The sequence below is a fragment of the Lepidochelys kempii genome, chromosome 8, assembly GCF_965140265.1.
Source record: "Lepidochelys kempii isolate rLepKem1 chromosome 8, rLepKem1.hap2, whole genome shotgun sequence".
Lineage (NCBI taxonomy): Eukaryota > Metazoa > Chordata > Testudines > Cheloniidae > Lepidochelys > Lepidochelys kempii.
Window position 1 is genome coordinate 18,160,141 of NC_133263.1, and position 17,458 is coordinate 18,177,598.

At 44.4% G+C, this 17,458-nt stretch overlaps 1 protein-coding gene across 6 annotated transcripts in view; it reads right to left on the reverse strand.

Moving 5' to 3' along the window:
* The window catches only part of LARS1 (leucyl-tRNA synthetase 1), a 117,610-nt gene extending 104,549 nt beyond the window's left edge, over window positions 1-13,061 (reverse strand). For 5 of the 6 annotated variants that reach the window (XR_012160239.1, XR_012160238.1, XR_012160240.1 and 2 more), the window contains exons 1-5: window positions 12,946-13,027; window positions 8,288-8,406; window positions 3,311-3,398; window positions 1,725-1,805; window positions 125-265 (exon numbers count right to left, since the gene is read on the reverse strand). Coding sequence is in view for 3 of the 6 variants with exons in the window: in XM_073355722.1 (XP_073211823.1) it covers window positions 125-265; window positions 1,725-1,805; window positions 3,311-3,398; window positions 8,288-8,406; window positions 12,946-12,951 (435 nt within the window). In the remaining 3 variants the exon portion in view is untranslated. Of the gene's footprint in view, window positions 1-124; window positions 266-1,724; window positions 1,806-3,310; window positions 3,399-8,287; window positions 8,407-12,945 lie in introns of all 6 variants that reach the window. The other variant, XM_073355724.1, reaches the window with a different exon arrangement.
* Window positions 13,062-17,458: the final 4,397 nt, after the last annotated feature.

The following is a 17,458-nucleotide window of genomic DNA, read 5'->3' on the forward strand; positions in this document are numbered from 1 at the left end:
AATAGCTTTAACAAATGTACACTAAAAAGCTGCATGTTTACATTTCACGTGCATAGGTATGTATGTTATGTACCTATATGTATCTATACAAATACTTTCAGAAAGATTTGATACAAAACTTTACCTTTTTGCCTTTTGCCTTGTCTCTGATTACCACTTCCTCCTCTCTTCTAGCAGCCATTTCCTCCTCTTCCTCCTCCTCATCAGGGAACTCAGGTGGGCAGCCATATAATTCCATTTCTCTTTTCAGCTTATCTGCACATGCCTAAATAAAAAGACATTTGTAACCTATCAGAACTGCTCAGCGGCTAAGGCTGGAACAATGATCAGTGACTGATTTTTATATCAATTATTTATGTACTTGAAAGACTATTTGATAATATTTCTATCTCCCTTTCCACAGGAGCAATTTAAACCACTTCTGGAGACTCATGACAATTTGCAAGTGTCCTGGCTTGTAGTTCATTAATTCCCCCTAATTCACCACTAACCTGTCCATCTTTGACTACTGGCTAGGAATTGAAAAAATTCTCCTCCACTTCATATTTTAATTAGTGATGGAGATAGGAAAACAATTATCAGACCTCAGTCATAATCAGGATAGCTTATTAGCCATTAATCAATAAAAAAAATATTAGTCACTGCTCATTTTTATCATAGTCCTAGATGCATAAGCAATGTTGGCTATGCAGGTACAAAGACATAATTTTCTTGTAAGTTTTGCAGCTATGAAATAACTTTAGAACAGGGGTAGGCAACCTATGGCACGCATGCCAAAGGCGGCACGCGAGCTGATTTTCAGTGGCACTCACACTGCCCGGGTCCTGGCTACCGGTCTGGGTGGCTCTGCATTTTAATTTAACTTTAAATGAAGCTTCTTAAACTTTTTTAAAACCTTATTTACTTTACATACAACAATAGTTTAGTTATATATTATAGACTTATAGAAAGAGACCTTCTCAAAACGTTTAAATATATTACTGGCAGGCAAAACCTTAAATTAGAGTGAATAAATGAAGACTCGGCACACCACTTCTGAAAGGTTGCTGACCCCTGCTTTAGAACATAAAAATAGATTATTAAAGGTCCAAGGTTTCCCAATTTGAGGCCCTCGTGCACTGGTAACATTGGATACACACAAATGACTCAGACTGTAAGATCTTTGAGGCAGTCATTCATTAGGTGTTTGTACATAATACACCTGGTTGTGGCCTTTAGGTGCTATTGAAATGTATATATATATAAGGCATCAGAGCAGAGATGTACCTCTCCAGCTCCCTGTCTTCATACACTGGAGAATAACATAGCAATCAATTCCATCTTATTCATGTCAGCTAGAATTATCCACTATAATCTAAAATATCATTCTCATCCTAGGAATTGTCCAAATCCAAGTACTGTGGATTGTCTGTACCTATTATGACAGGGGATGCCATACATCAGTGTGGGTGTGGAAAGGATGTAAATATGATCTGAACACTTTGGTTTGAGACAAGGGTGTTCATTTCCAGAAATGCCCACAAGAGATGCTTTTCCATTCAAATAGAGCCATGCTTTCATACCGTACAAATCCTAAAAATTGACGGGTTTCATATCAAACTGCACCTATGCATTCTTCAAACAGTTCAATCAATACTTCGAATATGCAATGTAGGGCTAACTGAAAACTTCACTTAAATACAGAACTATGCTGAAGAGACCTTAGTAACTCAGAGCAGTCTTACCTTAATAGGCATGCCAGTACAATGCAGGCCAAATGGGAACAGGCAATTCTTTCCTTTTAGCCTTTGATACCCAACTGCAAACTACAGAAAGTTTAAAAAAAAGGCATCCATCAAAAATATGAAGCAATAACTGCAAAAAGCTATAGCAGGTGACTTGACACACTAAGTCCTTAACCTCTGACTCAGATTCATTTTGCAGTCAAAATTACTAAATATACACAAAGCAATGAATATTGTCTAATGATCTGAGTAAAAGAATAGAAGTTAGGAGTATATTCCCAGTTCTGCCACTGACTTGTTGTGCAATTCAATTTAGCAATTAATTCAGTCTCTATCTCAGGTTCCCCACCTGAAAAGTTAAATCAACACTTACCTATATGACAGGTCCCACAAGACTGGACTGACTGATGTTTGTAAAGCACTGAGTTTCCATGGATAAAAAGAATGCACAGCAGTATCATAAAAACTTTATATAAACTGTTGACTCCAAGACACGGTGCATTAGGAAGGTGAGCATGAACTTGAGTATAACACACATAGTACTTTCACAAAATAAGCTGTGAAATTCTATAAAATTATTCTAATGATATAAACTAATACTCTTCTTCACAAATATTTATATTAAGAAAGGAAAGGGAATAGCAGTTAGCCTTATAATGTTCCTTACAATTGGCACAGATCAACAAGAGGAAAAAACATAGTGTCAAGTAGATAACAATGAATATTACATTCATGAAAGACATGGTCTGTTCAGCCTGTATGAGTGCCAAAAAGACACTGCTAAACTGAAGGATCAAATGGTAGTTAAGATGTGATCTCAGAACTTCAGGGATAGAATTCATGTTGTGCACCATTATGAGAATTCCAGCTTTCCTCTTTCCCCTATTATGTATCATTCTTCTCTAGCCCAGGAAGTCACAAACATCGTACTTTGAAAAAATATTTCAGTTGTGATTATGGCGACTCTTATGCCATCCACGCTTCAAATCCAGTAGGATTTCAGCAGACACTACTATGAAAACCAGTATAACTAGAAATCATTGTTTTATACCATCTCTCTAGTTTTCGAATTTCAGAAAATAGCCTACTTTTGGATATGAACAGGTCTGTGCACAAACACATATGCACACAGATGGCAGATTTTGTGCATGCACAGCTGTTAGGATTTAAAAACACTTGGACGTGGGTGTTAGAGCTTGCATGAAAGAAAGATGCGTTGAGGTTTCTTTGGAAATCTCAGACCTTAATCTTCTAATTCCTTCAAGAAAGCAGCTGTTAAAAATCATGACGAATTTGAAATAGGAGTACAAAGAATACAAGACAGGATAATCAGAATGATCTGGCTTTAAGGTCCAACATCTCACAATCTGCTGGGATTATAAACATTTTACTTTTGCTGGTTACTCTGGTGTCACCTTGTGTAAGGACCGAGACATTAAAATGCAGAGAAAACAGAAAACTTGGCATTTTAAGACTTTGTTATTACTAAGACAAGAGAATAATAAGTGAGGCACTCTGGTGGCTCAATAACATTTGCTCTGAAGAGGCATTAAAATAAAAAGCTATTAGGAAAGAGAAATTCTTACCTCACATTTAGATAAAGAAAACGTGTGTCCAAGGTGAAGGCGACCATTCATATATGGGTATGGAAAGGTGACAAAGTACTTCCCTTTACTGAGGAAGGATTAAAAAGATGTTTAAAACACCACCACAACTAACTTTTAAAAGTGAATTTCAGAATAAGAGACTAGCACCACTTATTTTAAATGAATGAATCTATTAAACAACTACGATAATGTAAGTGTCCCCAGTAACAACCTCTATTTGGTTATAAGCAAAATTGCTTCATAAATAAACTGAATACTGTTCTAACAAAATAGCTGGTAACTAGACGCAGCATCTTCCAGTGGACAAAGAACCAAGAAACACTTGAGTTCTAACCCTGGTTATGCCAGTGACTTGATGTGTAGCCTTGGATAAGTCATTTACTTAACCTATCTATGCCTCAGTTTCCCCACCTGCAACAATGGCACTGACGCTCTTTACAGAGCATGGTGTACGAGCCGATGAGTTCTTTGATGGCTGCTAAGTCCGAACCGCAAGTGACAGTCCGGTCATACCCACGCGCTAGCAATGCTCTGAATCCGAGCAGCAGATCCTTTCCTTCTCTGAAGCCAGTCATCACAAAGTTTGATCCAGTCCACCTCGCTCTATCTACAAGCTGACTCCACCAACCAGCATCCTGCACTCCTTTCCCCAATCATTCACAGAGATTCCAAAGGATACTAAATCATCTTTGCAAGCATTCCGAAATCTGTGCAGCAGTCTGCCTCTCTTTCTAGACCCTTCACAAGTTTCAGAGTACAACGTGCTCTTTAGGATCATGTAATCCAGCATTCGCTTGACATGTCCAAGCCACCTGAGTCTTTTCTTACTAATCAACAGTCTCTAAGGTGCCACAAGTACTCCTTTTCTTTTATTGCAGGAAATGACATACCAGCACAATTTGACACTTCCACATTTGTCACCCCATCTTGCCATCTTATTTGAAGAATTTTACGCAAGTATCGGATATGAAAACTATTTAGTCTTTTGGTAAGTTTAGCATAAGTTGTCCATGTTTCTGAGCCATATAGAAGAGTGGATAAAACATATGTCTCATAAACACAGATTTTCACTTTAGTTGACAATTTATTTTTGTTCCAGGCTCTGTTTCGCAAAAGACCAAAGTCATGTTCTGCTGACATGTCTCCAGAGCTTACAGGTACAATTCAAATGGTTGGTTATAGTTAGAGCCCTACAAAATTCACGGCCATGAAAAATGCATCATGGACCGTGAAATCTGGTCTCCCCCCTATAAAATCTGGTCTTTTGTGTCCTTTTACCCTATACTAAACAGATGTCATGGGGGAGACCAGTGTTTCTCAAATTGGGGGTCCTGACCCAAAAGGCAGTTTGGGGGGGGGGTTGCAGTATTGCCACCCATACTTCTGTACTGCCTTCAGAGCTGGATGGCCAGAGAGTGGCAGCTGTTAGCCAGGCACCCAGCTCTCAAGGCAGCACCCCACCAGCAGCAGCACAGAAGTAAGGATGGCAAAACCATACCACATGACCCTCACTTCTGCAAAGCTGCCTTCAGAGATGAGCGGCCGGAGAGTGGTGGCTGCTGACTGAGGCCCCAGCTCTGCAGGCAGCAGCTCAGAAGGGTGCCAATACCATACCATGACATCTTTACTTCTGCTCTGCTGCTGGCAGTGGCTTCTGCCTTCAGAGCTGGGCTCTTGGCCAGCAGCCGCCACTCTCCAGCTCTAAAGGCAGCATCGCCAACAGTAGCAGTGCAGAAGTAAGGGTAGCAGTACCCCTTCTCCCCCACAAAAAAAAAAAAAAAACCACAATACCCTTGTGCCCCCCCCCACACACACACACACACACCCACCCACCTCCTTTTTGGGTCAGGACCTCTACATTTACAACACCATGAAATATCAGATTTAAATAGCTGAAATCATGAAATTTACAATTTTTAAAAATCCTCTGACTGTGAAATTGACCAAAATGGACCATGAATTTGGTAGGACCCTAGTTATAGTCTTTAGAGTTCTGACTATTCTGGGACTAAAGTAACAGGGAGGTGGTCTCTCACCTAACTCAGAAAGTATTGCATTCAGCAGGGGGAATTCTATAATTAGACCTCATCCTGGCAGATAAAGCAGAATTGATCACAGAAGTAAAAATTAGTGGTTGCGTAGGTACAAGCAATCAATACTTGATTTTTTCTGTGCAAACAGAATAAAAGGCCAAACTAGTATTTTATATACTGGGTGCTTAAAAAAAGTCAGTTTCACAAAGCTGAAAACAATTACGAGCCAAACTGGCTGTGGGAAAGAATTTAAACACAAAAATATCAATAATTGGGAACTGTTTAAGAACATTTTACTGAATGCCCATGAAGCCACAGTCAAGACATAAGGCTACACAGGTTAAAAAACCAGGCTTAGAGGGGAAGTGAAAACTACTATACAAAAATAAAAAATACAACATATACCAAGTGGAAGAAATGGAGCACTGATAGCAACTAAAATAGATTAGAAACTAGGCATCGTAAAAATTTAATAAGGGAACCAAAAGGGCACAATGAAAAATGTATAGTCAGCAGAATTAAGAACAAAAAGAAGTTTTTCTAATTATATTAAGAACAATGGTATTGGTCCATTACCATATGGAAATGACAATTGTCAACAATAAAAAAGAAAAAGCAGATGTAGTCAATAAATATTTCTGATCTGTATTTGGAAAAAAGCCTGATGATGTAGTCATATCACTTTCCATTCCAACAATAACTCAGGAGCATGTTAAACAGCAGCTGTTAAAGTTAGAGATTTTTAAATCAGCATGTGCAGATAACTTGCATTCAAGTTTTAAGAGAGCTGGCTGAGGGGCTCTCTGGACTGTTAAATGTTCATTTTCAATAATTTTCAAATCGAGACTGGAATTTTTTAAACAGAAATTAATTCAGGGAAGTCCTATGGCCTGTGTTATGCAGCAAGTCAGATTGTATGATCACAATGGTCCATTCTGGCCTTACAATCTATTAATGTGAATCTATGAAACCTTATATCTCATTGTAGCATTTAAGACTGATAGGGATGTTCCTGCTGTCAGTTTCTAGGACTGAATCCAGGAATGGCAGCAGAAGGCCCTCACTTTCATAACTCGCTCCCCCTGCTGATCTATCAGAGCTCAAGCTCAGTACAATGTAAGGCAGGGGCAGGCAAACTTTTTGGCCTCAGGGCCACATCGGGTTTCCAAAATTGTATGGAGGGCCAGTTAGGGGAGGCTGTGTCTCCCCAAACAGCCAGGCGTGGCCGCCGTCTCCTATCCAACCCCCACTTCTTGCCCCCTGACGGCTCCCCCGGGACTCCAGTCCCACCCAACCCCCCTGTTGGCCCGCTCAGGACTCCTACCCCACCCACCCCACCCCGCCCCCCCAACCCCTCCCACCCCAACTGCCCCCTGCCTCCCCATCCAAACCCCCCTCTCATTCCTGACTTGCCCCCCAGGACCCCTGGCCCATCCAACCACCCCTTCTCCCTGTCCCCTGGCCACCCCTGGAACTCCTGCCCCGACTGCCCCCCGCCAACCCATCTAACTCCCCCTCTCCTTCCTGACTGCCCGCCCCCCCGGGACCCCTGCCCCATCCAATCCCCCTGTTCCCCGCTCTCTGACCGCCCCAATCACTCTCCACATCCCCTCCCCCCGACCACCACTCCCAACCCCCCTGCCCTCTATCCAACACCCCCGCTCCCTGCCCCCTTACCGCGCTGCCTGGAGCGCCAGTGGCTGGTGGCACTACAGTCGCGCCGCCCAGAGCACCGGGTCAGGCCGCGGCTCTGCAACTGCGCTGCCCAGCTGCCCAGAGCGTTGCATCGGCGGCGCGGTGCACTGAGGCTGCAGGGGAGGGGGGACAGCAGGGGTGGGGCTGGGGGCTAGCCTCCCAAGCCAGGAGCTCAGGGGCCAGGCAGGAGGGTCCCACGGGCCAGAGGTGGCCCGCGGGCCGTAGTTTGCCCACCTCTGATGTAAGGCATACTCTATTTGGTGACTTGGTTGACTCCTAATTAGGCATTCAAGGACAAGCTGTTTGCAGAGACCTTCCCAGCTGCACCAGTGACATGGAAACTCTGTTTTGGGGTAGTTCTAGATCGTTTCACCTACTTTAACTTTTACAAATAGTGCCAAGAGTTTAAAGCCATAGGACCTTAAACCCCAAAATAAACAGAACTGTATGCTAACTAGAAGTATAAACAGCTTTAATTTAGCAAGCAGATTTTACTCCATTTACGAATAGAATGATTGTATGTTACCATCGTGTCCCATGGAATTCCAGATCAAAGGATTTATTACTGTAAAATTGTCTATGGAGTGCTGACCTGTACCTTTCCTTTGCAGTCTGAAACTTTAAAACATTAGTAGTTCTGGGGATTTAAATCCATGACCTTTTGGGAAGATAACATCATGAATATTAAAGATAGTGGACTGCAGCTGCCCCATATATCCTCCTGAAATCTGAACAAGGAAAATAACCACACATGGTTTGTTGCACTAGTTCTCTTAGCATTCAGAGATTGTTTGCCCCTTTTGGGTCACCAATTATCTGATTCAGGGAGTAGTTTTGCAGGAACTGCAGACTGCCCCATATTGAAATATGAAGACAAACAAATCTTTACCAGGACAACAAAGTATGGGAAGTTATCTGGTCACAGAGGGGATCTCAGAAACACCCTCACTCACTGATCTCAGCAGCATCTGCTGCTACAAAGGAAATGGAAGAAATTTCTTTCAGCTCATTGGTATTTCAGCCAACATACATGCACCACTGCTTTACAAACTGTCAGCAACAGGGATTCCCACATAATGTAGAAACAGAAAAATATTTTGGATTATGTAAGAACAAAGTGGTTGGAAAATAGAAAAAAAACCGAAGCGTTCGACCAAAAAAAATTTCCATCAAAGAAATTCCAACCAGCTCTATTTAGAAGCTTTCCCTCCCCACACAAAAATGTTACCTTGTCCGGCTCCCAATATCAGATGCGTTAACCTCAAACACTCGTGCATCATCCCACTTCCGCTGGATTTCTTTTTCAATTTTCTTCAGGAAGTCCACTTTTGCGGTCCCTTTCCGTTCCTATTCAAATGCAAGAGAAAAAAAATCTAGCCAGTTGGCCAACCATTTATCATATTTCTGCACTCATTATACCACAGAACAGTTCTGCATTCATTCTGTAACTGGACATTGGAACTGTATCTCAGATTTCCAATCATCATTCTGGAGTACACAAAACTATAGCACTCTGCCATCTATCAAAAAGTTTATATGTCTCTTATTCTCCTAAGATTTTTTTTAAAAGGTTAAAACTCGTGTCACCTGGTTAAAATTCAGTGAATACTGTAAAATGTTTAGGACTCAGATAATTCTATACATCAGCAAAGCACAACTATAAATATTAACGAATCCTCAAACTCGCTACCTAAATGAAGTACCATTAACTTTTCTACCTCAGTTTCCATGATAGCAAATAAAGAGGAGTGATTTGCATTAGGTTAGAACTCCTAAATTCCTAATGCACTGCCTTGTGCTCCGATAACTAAACCATGCTGCCCCCATATTAGCTCCAAGTAAGTTTTAGGAAGCCACTTGCAATTAAGCCTCCTGTCCTGGAGCCCTATTGCTAAATGATCTGTCTTTACTTCACAACTAAATTACCATGGACTTGTGCATTACAGAGTTCCCACCCCCAACATTAGGGAAAAAAACAAAGCAAACCATAAGTGGTTTGGTTCAATTTGTGCCCCTAAAGACCAAGGAGTTAGGAAGTTTAAAAATAAAAATACAGGTTGGTTTATTTTGCATAGGTTTAAAAGGATGGAGAGGCTCTCAGTACATAGTTTTTGGCAGAGTGTGTTGCTGCAGGAGTGATAAAGTACCAAGAGGCTACACTGCATGTTTTGCTATCACCAGCATGAATTCTAAAACATGAAAGCACCGGCACAAAGGGACCATTTGGACAATAAATTGTAACAGCTAATCCAAAACCACTTATGTTCTTTCCAAACTGATTCAAGTTGATCTCTACTTTATGCCACAAACAGGCATTAGCCCTTGCTGATTGATCTCACCAGCCTTGTACACCATAATTCTAACGTAATTTTGGTTTTCTATTGAATTTAAAATATTACTGCTCTTCACTGTTGCTCTGACCTCATGTTAATGAGTGACAATTCTTGAACACACTGTTCCCTGCCACCATAGTGCCTGAACAAGCTTCAGCATGTGGATATTGTGAGGAGTGATTGATCCACGTATGGCTGTACCCCTAAGATTTAATCATGTGATAAAACCAAAAATCTCAAAGGAAGTAATTAATACTCTTCTTCCAAGACAGAAGGCTTGATGTAGTCATCAGTAGCATACAAAGGGCCTTGCAAATGTGCCTCAAAGAAAGCCTGTTATAAGCACACCATGGCTGCAGTCAAGTAATGAGTTAGATATTGGCAAACAGCTTGGATCTAGTGGGAAGTAGCACGAGTAGCGATTAGAAAAAGGGACGACAAGTCACACCTCTCTATTCCTATTTCTCTCAGTAACTCACTGTGTAACGCTGGACAAATCTCTAGACTTCACTGTGCTTCAATTTTCCCATACAGGAAATGGAAATAATACTTCCTAAAAGTGCAAGAGAGCAGAATCTGCTTGCATTATTGTATGTAAAGTATAAGATCTTTGGCTAAAAGGTTTTAATAAACTAAGTTGCATTATTTTATAAACAACGAACATGGATACATTTTAAAAATATATGCATATACTTCCCCTCATGGGGGCTGACCCATGCCCTGCCCTCCCCCCAGAACATTCCTCTGCACCCCCTCTAGCGGGTGCACTCCACAGTTTGGGGACCTCTGAAATAAAAGGGTGCCTTCGAAAGGCACAGAATGACTATAAACCATACAAAAGGGATTACATAACCTGATGAAATGTTTCAAATCTACCCTATCTACTGACATCTTCTTGTTCTCCTATGCTTGATACAGAACTATCCCTATATTTGAGAATAAATGGATACTCATAATCTCTTAACAATATTTTTCCACTATCCATGCAACGGACAGTGATATCCCAAATATCGTATTAGTGTATGGACCTTACACCAGTGGTTCTTAACCAGAGGTCCAGGGCCAAGAGCAGGTTTCAGGGGGTCCACTGAGCAGGGCCAGTGTTCTACTCACTGGGCTCCAGGGCAGAAAGCTGAAGTCCCACTGCATAGGGCTGAAGCCCAGGGCCCTGAGTCCCTCCACCCGGGGTGAAGCCGAAGCCTGAGCAATGTAGCTTCGCAGGGGCCCCTGTGGCATGAGGCCCCAGGCGATTTGCCCTGGTTGCTACCCCTTCATGCCAGCATTGGCTTTTATACACAGAAAACCAGTTACTGTAGCACAGGTGGGCCATGGAGTTTTTACAGCATGTTGGGGGGCTGAGAATACTTGCCTTACACAATGAGAAAAGATAAACCAAGTTCTTATTTTTAAATTTTGTTATAAACATTTTTATAACTGCCAAAATTTAAGTCTAAGTAAACTTGCCTGCTCTTTCAAGGGAAAGTGCCAATTTTTACTGAAGCTGTCCTGCATTTTACAAGACATTGACTATAGTACTATACCAATCCTAGATAGCTTTGGGTACTGTTTCCAGCACCATGGCATAATTGTCACTACAATGTAAAACAAAAATCCTCTGGCAGGACAGCCTAAAAGGAAGAACCCCTTAAATGCATGTGCCATATTGACAGGCCAAAGTCGAGCAACAGCATACATGCCATATGCTAGTTAAAGCACAGCACTAGGCGTCAACATAGCTTCTTTCCCAAGCTCTGCTACCATCCCACTCTGTAACCTTGGGCAATTCACTTAACCTTTCAGTGCCCCAGCTTCCCCTTTCCTAAAAGAGAGAGAACAACAGCTTCACAAGGCCTTGTAAAGTTCAGTGAATCAATGGTAGAAAATTGTTTTGAGATCCTTTGACAGAAGGCATGACAAGAAATGGAGCATGCCACAGGCCCCTGATGGATAAAGAGATTGTATGGACCTCTATGGCTATCCCCATACAGAACGCAGTCTGCTGTCTTAAAGAAAAGGAGTACTTGTGGCAATTTAGAGACTAACAAATTTATTTCAGCATAAGCTTTCGTGAGCTACAGCTCACTTCTTCGGATGCATGTAGTGGAAAATACAGTGGGGAGATTTTATATACACAGAGACAATGAAACAATGGGTGTTACCATACACACTGTAACGAGAGTGATCAGGTAAGGTGAGCTATTACCAGCAGGAGAGCAGCGGGGGTGGAACCTTTTGTAGCACTAATCAAGGTGAGCCATTTCCAGCAGTTGACAAGAACATGTGAGGAACAGTGTGGGGGGGAATAAACATGGGAAATAGTTTTACTTTGTGTAATGACACATCCACTCCCAGTCTTTATTCATGCCTAAGTTAAATGTATCCAGTTTGCAAATTAATTCCAATTCAGCAGTCTCTCATTGGAGTCTGTTTTTGAAGTTTTTTTGTTGAAGAACTGCCACTTTTAGGTTTGTAATCAAGTGACCAAAGAGATTGAAGTGTTCTCCGACTGGTTTTTGAATGTCATAATTCTTGACATCTGATTTGTGTACAGACAGCCCCCCAACCTGAAGCAAATACTCACCAGCAACCACACACCACACAACAGAACCACTAACCCAGGAACCTATCCTTGCAACAAAGCCCATTGCCAACTGTGTCCACATATCTATTCAGGGGACACCATCATAGGGCCTAATCACATCAGCCACATTTTCAGAGGCTCGTTCACCTGCACATATACCAATGTGATATATGCCATCATGTGCCAGCAATGCCCCTCTGCCATGTACATTGGCCAAACTGGACACTCTCTACATAAAAGAATAAATGGACACAAATCAGATGTCAAGAATTATAACATTCAAAAACCAGTCGGAGAACACTTCAATCTCTTTGGTCACTCGATTACAGACCTAAAAGTGGCAGGTTCTTCAACAAAAAAACTTCAAAAACAGACTCCAATGACAGACTGCTGAATTAGAATTAATTTGCAAACTGGATACAATTAACTTAGCCTTGAATAAAGACTGGGAGTAGATGTGTCATTACACAAAGTAAAACTATTTCCCACTTTTATTTCCCCCCCACCCCAGCCCAGTTCCTCACAAATTCTTGTCAACTGCTGGAAATTCTTGTCAACTGCTCTCCTGCTGGTAATAGCTCACCTTACCTGATCACTCTCGTTACAGTCTGTATGGTAACACTCATTGTTTCATGTTCTCTGTGTATATAAATCTCCCCACTGCATTTTCCACTGAATGCCTCCGATGAAGTGAGCTGTAGCTCACGAAAGCTTGTGCTCAAATAAATTTGTTCGTCTCTAAGGTGCCACAAGTACTCCTTTTCTTTTTGCGGATACAAATTAACAAGACTGCTACTCTGAAACCTGCTGTCAGAGTTACCCGCTATGGGGAGTCCACAGCCCCAGCCCTTCTCCCTGTGAGACAATGCACATCCCCAGCCTCTCGCCCTGTGGACAATGCACATACACCCCCAACCTTTCGCTCTCTCACCAGTTGCCCGTGGTGCCCCCGGGACACAGCCCCATACGCACCATCATCCTATCCTTTGCGACTCCCCAGCTGGCCTCCGCAGCCTTCTCCACGCTGTACCAGCTGCCAGCCGCACTCCGCCAAGCACAAGGCCAGAGCGCTACCGCAAGGTCTCCCGGGAAATGTAGTTCTCCACGCTGCCAATCTAATGCTGAAGAAGCTGCTGGAAGACTACAGGTCCCAGATATCCTCGCGCCGACGGAAGCACGGCTGGCCGACGTGTAGCTCCCAGAGGCCTCGCAGTGGTACTACAAGTCCCATCATGCCCATCATTGGGCTATACCAACCCGCAAAGATAGGGGAGTATCAAGTTGCCCCTCCTTAGTGCTTGGGCCTAGGGGAAAGGGTACAACTGGGGTTCCTGTTGCCCCTTGCCTTTATTTTGGCCATTTTTAGTGATTGCCTGAGCCTGGATTCTCGCTTAGTGAATTTAGTGTCCAGCCCAGCAGAGGGGTCAGTGTCTGCACCAAGGGCCCCTTGCTCTTGGGCACTGAGCAGCTAACCGCACATGTGAACAAATTGGAGGCAGTCCAGAGGAGAAGCTGTGTTCCCTCTCATTTTCCCATGCATGTGTGGAATAAATTTTGTTATGTGCACCGATATGGAGGTGATGTGTGACACAGCACTTCCATAACAATGCACATAACAAAATTCATGTGGCGGGAGTGGGGCCGAGGGGTTTGGAGTGTGGGAGGGGGCTCAGGGCTGGGGCAGAAGGTTGGGGTCTGGTCTCCGGCTGGGGGTGTAGGTTCTGGGGTGGGGCCGGGGGTGAGGGGTTTGGGGTGTAGACTGCCCTGGACCTACAGTGGGGAGAGAGGACTCCCCCCAGCTCTCTCTCCCTGCAGCAGGTGAGGTAAGGTGAGGTGCCTCTCCCCCAGCCGTGGCAGGTCCGGGGCTGGGTTGGGTGTAGGTTGGGGTCGGGGCAGGGGCGCCTCTCTCCCAGCCGCAGCAGGGGGAGAGGCATCTATCCCTGCCACAGCCCTGAGTGTCTGTGCAGTGCTTCTGGGTTGAGATCCCAATGCCTGATGGGGCAAAAAACATTGTTGCAGGTGGTTCTGGGTACATGTTGTCAGGCCCTCCCTCTGTGAAAGCAACGGCAGACAATCATTTCGCGCCTTTTTTCCTGAACTACCTGTGCAGACGTCATACCACAGCAAGCATGGAGCCCGCTCAGTTCACTGTCACCGTATGTCTCCTGGGTGCTGGCAGACATGGTACTGCATTGCTACACAGCAGCAGCAACCCATTGCCTTGTGGCAACAGACTGTGCAATAGGCCTGAAAACCATCCCATCATGTCCGAGGTGCTTCTGGCCACCTCGGTAAGGTTGGTCAGGAGTGCCTGGGCAGACATGGGTGCAGGGACTAAATTAGGAGTGACTCGACCAAATCATTCTCTTTAGTCCTACAGGCAATCCTATTGTACCATCTTATGGTGAGCAGGCAGGAGATGAGGATGGCTAGCAGTCCTGTTGCACCATCTTCTGCTGAGCAGCCAGGAGATGTGGATGGCTTGTAGTCCTACTGCACCATCTGCTGCCAGCCAAAGATGTAAAAGATCGATGGAGTGGATCAATACCAGAAATAGCCCAGATTTGTTTTGTATTCATTCCCCCTCACCCCACCCCGTCTCCCTTCCTCTGTGAATCAACGGCCGACAGTTGTTTTGGTGAGGTCTGTCAGGGGCACCTTGAAAACTTTAATAGAGATTCAGTCCTGCCTGAAATACCAGAGGGAGGGATAGCTTAGTGGGTTGAGCATTGGCTTGCTAAACCCAGGATTTTGAGTTCAATCCTTGAGGGGGCCATTCTGTGTAACAGTTCTTTTTGTTTCTCCTTGATGTAAAGCCACCCTCTTTGTTGATTTTAATTCCCTATAAGCCAACCCTGTAATCCATGTCGTCAGTCGCCCCTCCTCCATCAGAGCAATGGCAGACGATCGTTCTGCTCCTTTTTTCTGTGCAGACGCCATACCTCGGCAAGCATGGAGCCTGCTCAGCTCACTTTGGCAATTAAGAGCACATTAAACACCACACGCATGATCCAGCAGTATATGCAGCACCATAACCAGGCGAGCAGGCAACATCAGCATGGTGATGAGAGTGAAGAGGACATGGACACAGACTTCTCTTAAACCACAGGCCCTGGCAATGCAGGCATCATGGTGCTAATGTGGCAGGTTCATGCGGTGGAACGCCGATTCTGGGCCCGGGAAAAATGCACAGACTGGTGGACCGCATAGTGTTGCAGGTCTGGGACGATTCCCAGTGGCTGCGAAACTTTCGCATACATAAGGGCACTTTCATGGAACTTTGTGACTGGCTTTCCCCTGCCCTGAAGCGCAAGAATACCAAGATGAGAGCAGCCCTCACAGTTGAGAAGCGAGTGGCGATAGCCCTATGGAAGCTTGCAACGCCAGACAGCTACCGGTCAGTCGGGAATCAATTTGGAGTGGGCAAATCTACTGTGGGGGTTCTTGTGATGCAAGTAGCCAATGCAAGCAAAGATCTGCTGATATCAAGGGTAGTGACCCTGGGAAATGTGCAGGTCATAATGGATAGCTTTGCTGCAATGGGATTCTCTAACTGTGGTGGAGCCATAGACGGAACCCATATCCCTATCTTGGCACCGGAGCACCAAGCCGCCGAGTACATAAACCGCAAGGGGTACTTTTCAATAGTGCTGCAAGCACTGGTGGATCACAAGGGACGTTTCACCAACATCAACGTGGGATGGCCGGGAAAGGTACATGACGCTCGCATCTTCAGGAACTCTGGTCTATTTCAAAAGCTGCAGGAAGGGACTTTATTCCCAGATCAGAGGATAACCGCTGAGGATATTGAAATGCCTATAGTTATCCTTGGGGACCCAGCCTACCCCTTAATGCCATGGCTCGTGAACCCATACAGAGGCAGCCTGGACAATAGTCAGGAGCTGTTCAACTACAGGCTGAGCACGTGCAGAATGGTGGTAGAATGCCTGACTAATCTAATCGCCTTTTATGATGAGATTACTGGTTCTGTGGATGAAGGGAAAGCAGTGGATGTATTGTTTCTTGACTTTAGCAAAGCTTTTGACACGGTCTCCCACAGTATTCTTGTCAGCAAGTTAAGGAAGTATGGGCTGGATGAATGCACTATAAGGTGGGTAGAAAGCTGGCTAAATTGTCGGGCTCAACGGGTAGTGATCAATGGCTCCATGTCTAGTTGGCAGCCGGTATCAAGTGGAGTGCCCCAAGGGTCGGTCCTGGGGCCGGTTTTATTCAATATCTTCATAAATGATCTGGAGGATGGTGTGGATTGCACTCTCAGCAAATTTGCGGATGATACTAAACTGGGAGGAGTGGTAGATACGCTGGAGGGGAGGGATAGGATACAGAAGGACCTAGACCAATTGGAAGATTGGGCCAAAAGGAATCTGATGAGGTTCAATAAGGATAAGTGCAGGGTCCTGCACTTAGGACGGAAGAACCCAATGCACAGCTACAGACTAGGGACCGAATGGCTAGGCAGCAGTTCTGCGGAAAAGGACCTAGGGGTGACAGTGGACGAGAAGCTGGATATGAGTCAGCAGTGTGCCCTTGTTGCCAAGAAGGCCAATGGCATTTTGGGATGTATAAGTAGGGGCATAGCGAGCAGATCGAGGGACGTGATCGTTCCCCTCTATTCGACATTGGTGAGGCCTCATCTGGAGTACTGTGTCCAGTTTTGGGCCCCACACTTCAAGAAGGATGTGGATAAATTGGAGAGAGTCCAGCGAAGGGCAACAAAAATGATTAGGGGACTGGAACACATGAGTTATGAGGAGAGGCTGAGGGAGCTGGGATTGTTTAGCCTGCAGAAGAGAAGAATGAGGGGGGATTTGATAGCTGCTTTCAACTACCTGAAAGGGGGTTCCAAAGAGGATGGCTCTAGACTGTTCTCAATGGTAGCAGATGACAGAACGAGGAGTAATGGTCTCAAGTTGCAGTGGGGGAGGTTTAGATTGGATATTAGGAAAAACTTTTTCACTAAGAGGGTGGTGAAACACTGGAATGCGTTACCTAGGGAGGTGGTAGAATCTCCTTCCTTAGAGGTTTTTAAGGTCAGGCTTGACAAAGCCCTGGCTGGGATGATTTAACTGGGAATTGGTCCTGCTTTGAGCAGGGGGTTGGACTAGATGACCTTCTGGGGTCCCTTCCAACCCTGATATTCTATGATTCTATGATTCTATGTGCATTTGGACATTTAAAAGCGCGCTGGCACAATTTACTGACTCGGTTAGACCTCGGCGAAACCAATATTCCCACTGTTATTACTGCTTGCTGTGCGCTCCACAATATCTGTGAGAGTAAGGGGGAGACATTTATGGCGGGGTGGGAGGTTGAGGCGAATCGCCTGGCCGCTGGTTATGTGCAGCTAGACACCAGGGCGGTTAGAAGAGCACAGGAGGGCGCGGTGCGCATCAGAGAAGCTTTGAAAACCAGTTTCATGACTGGCCAGGCTACGGTGTGAAAGTTCTGTTTGGTTCTCCTTGAT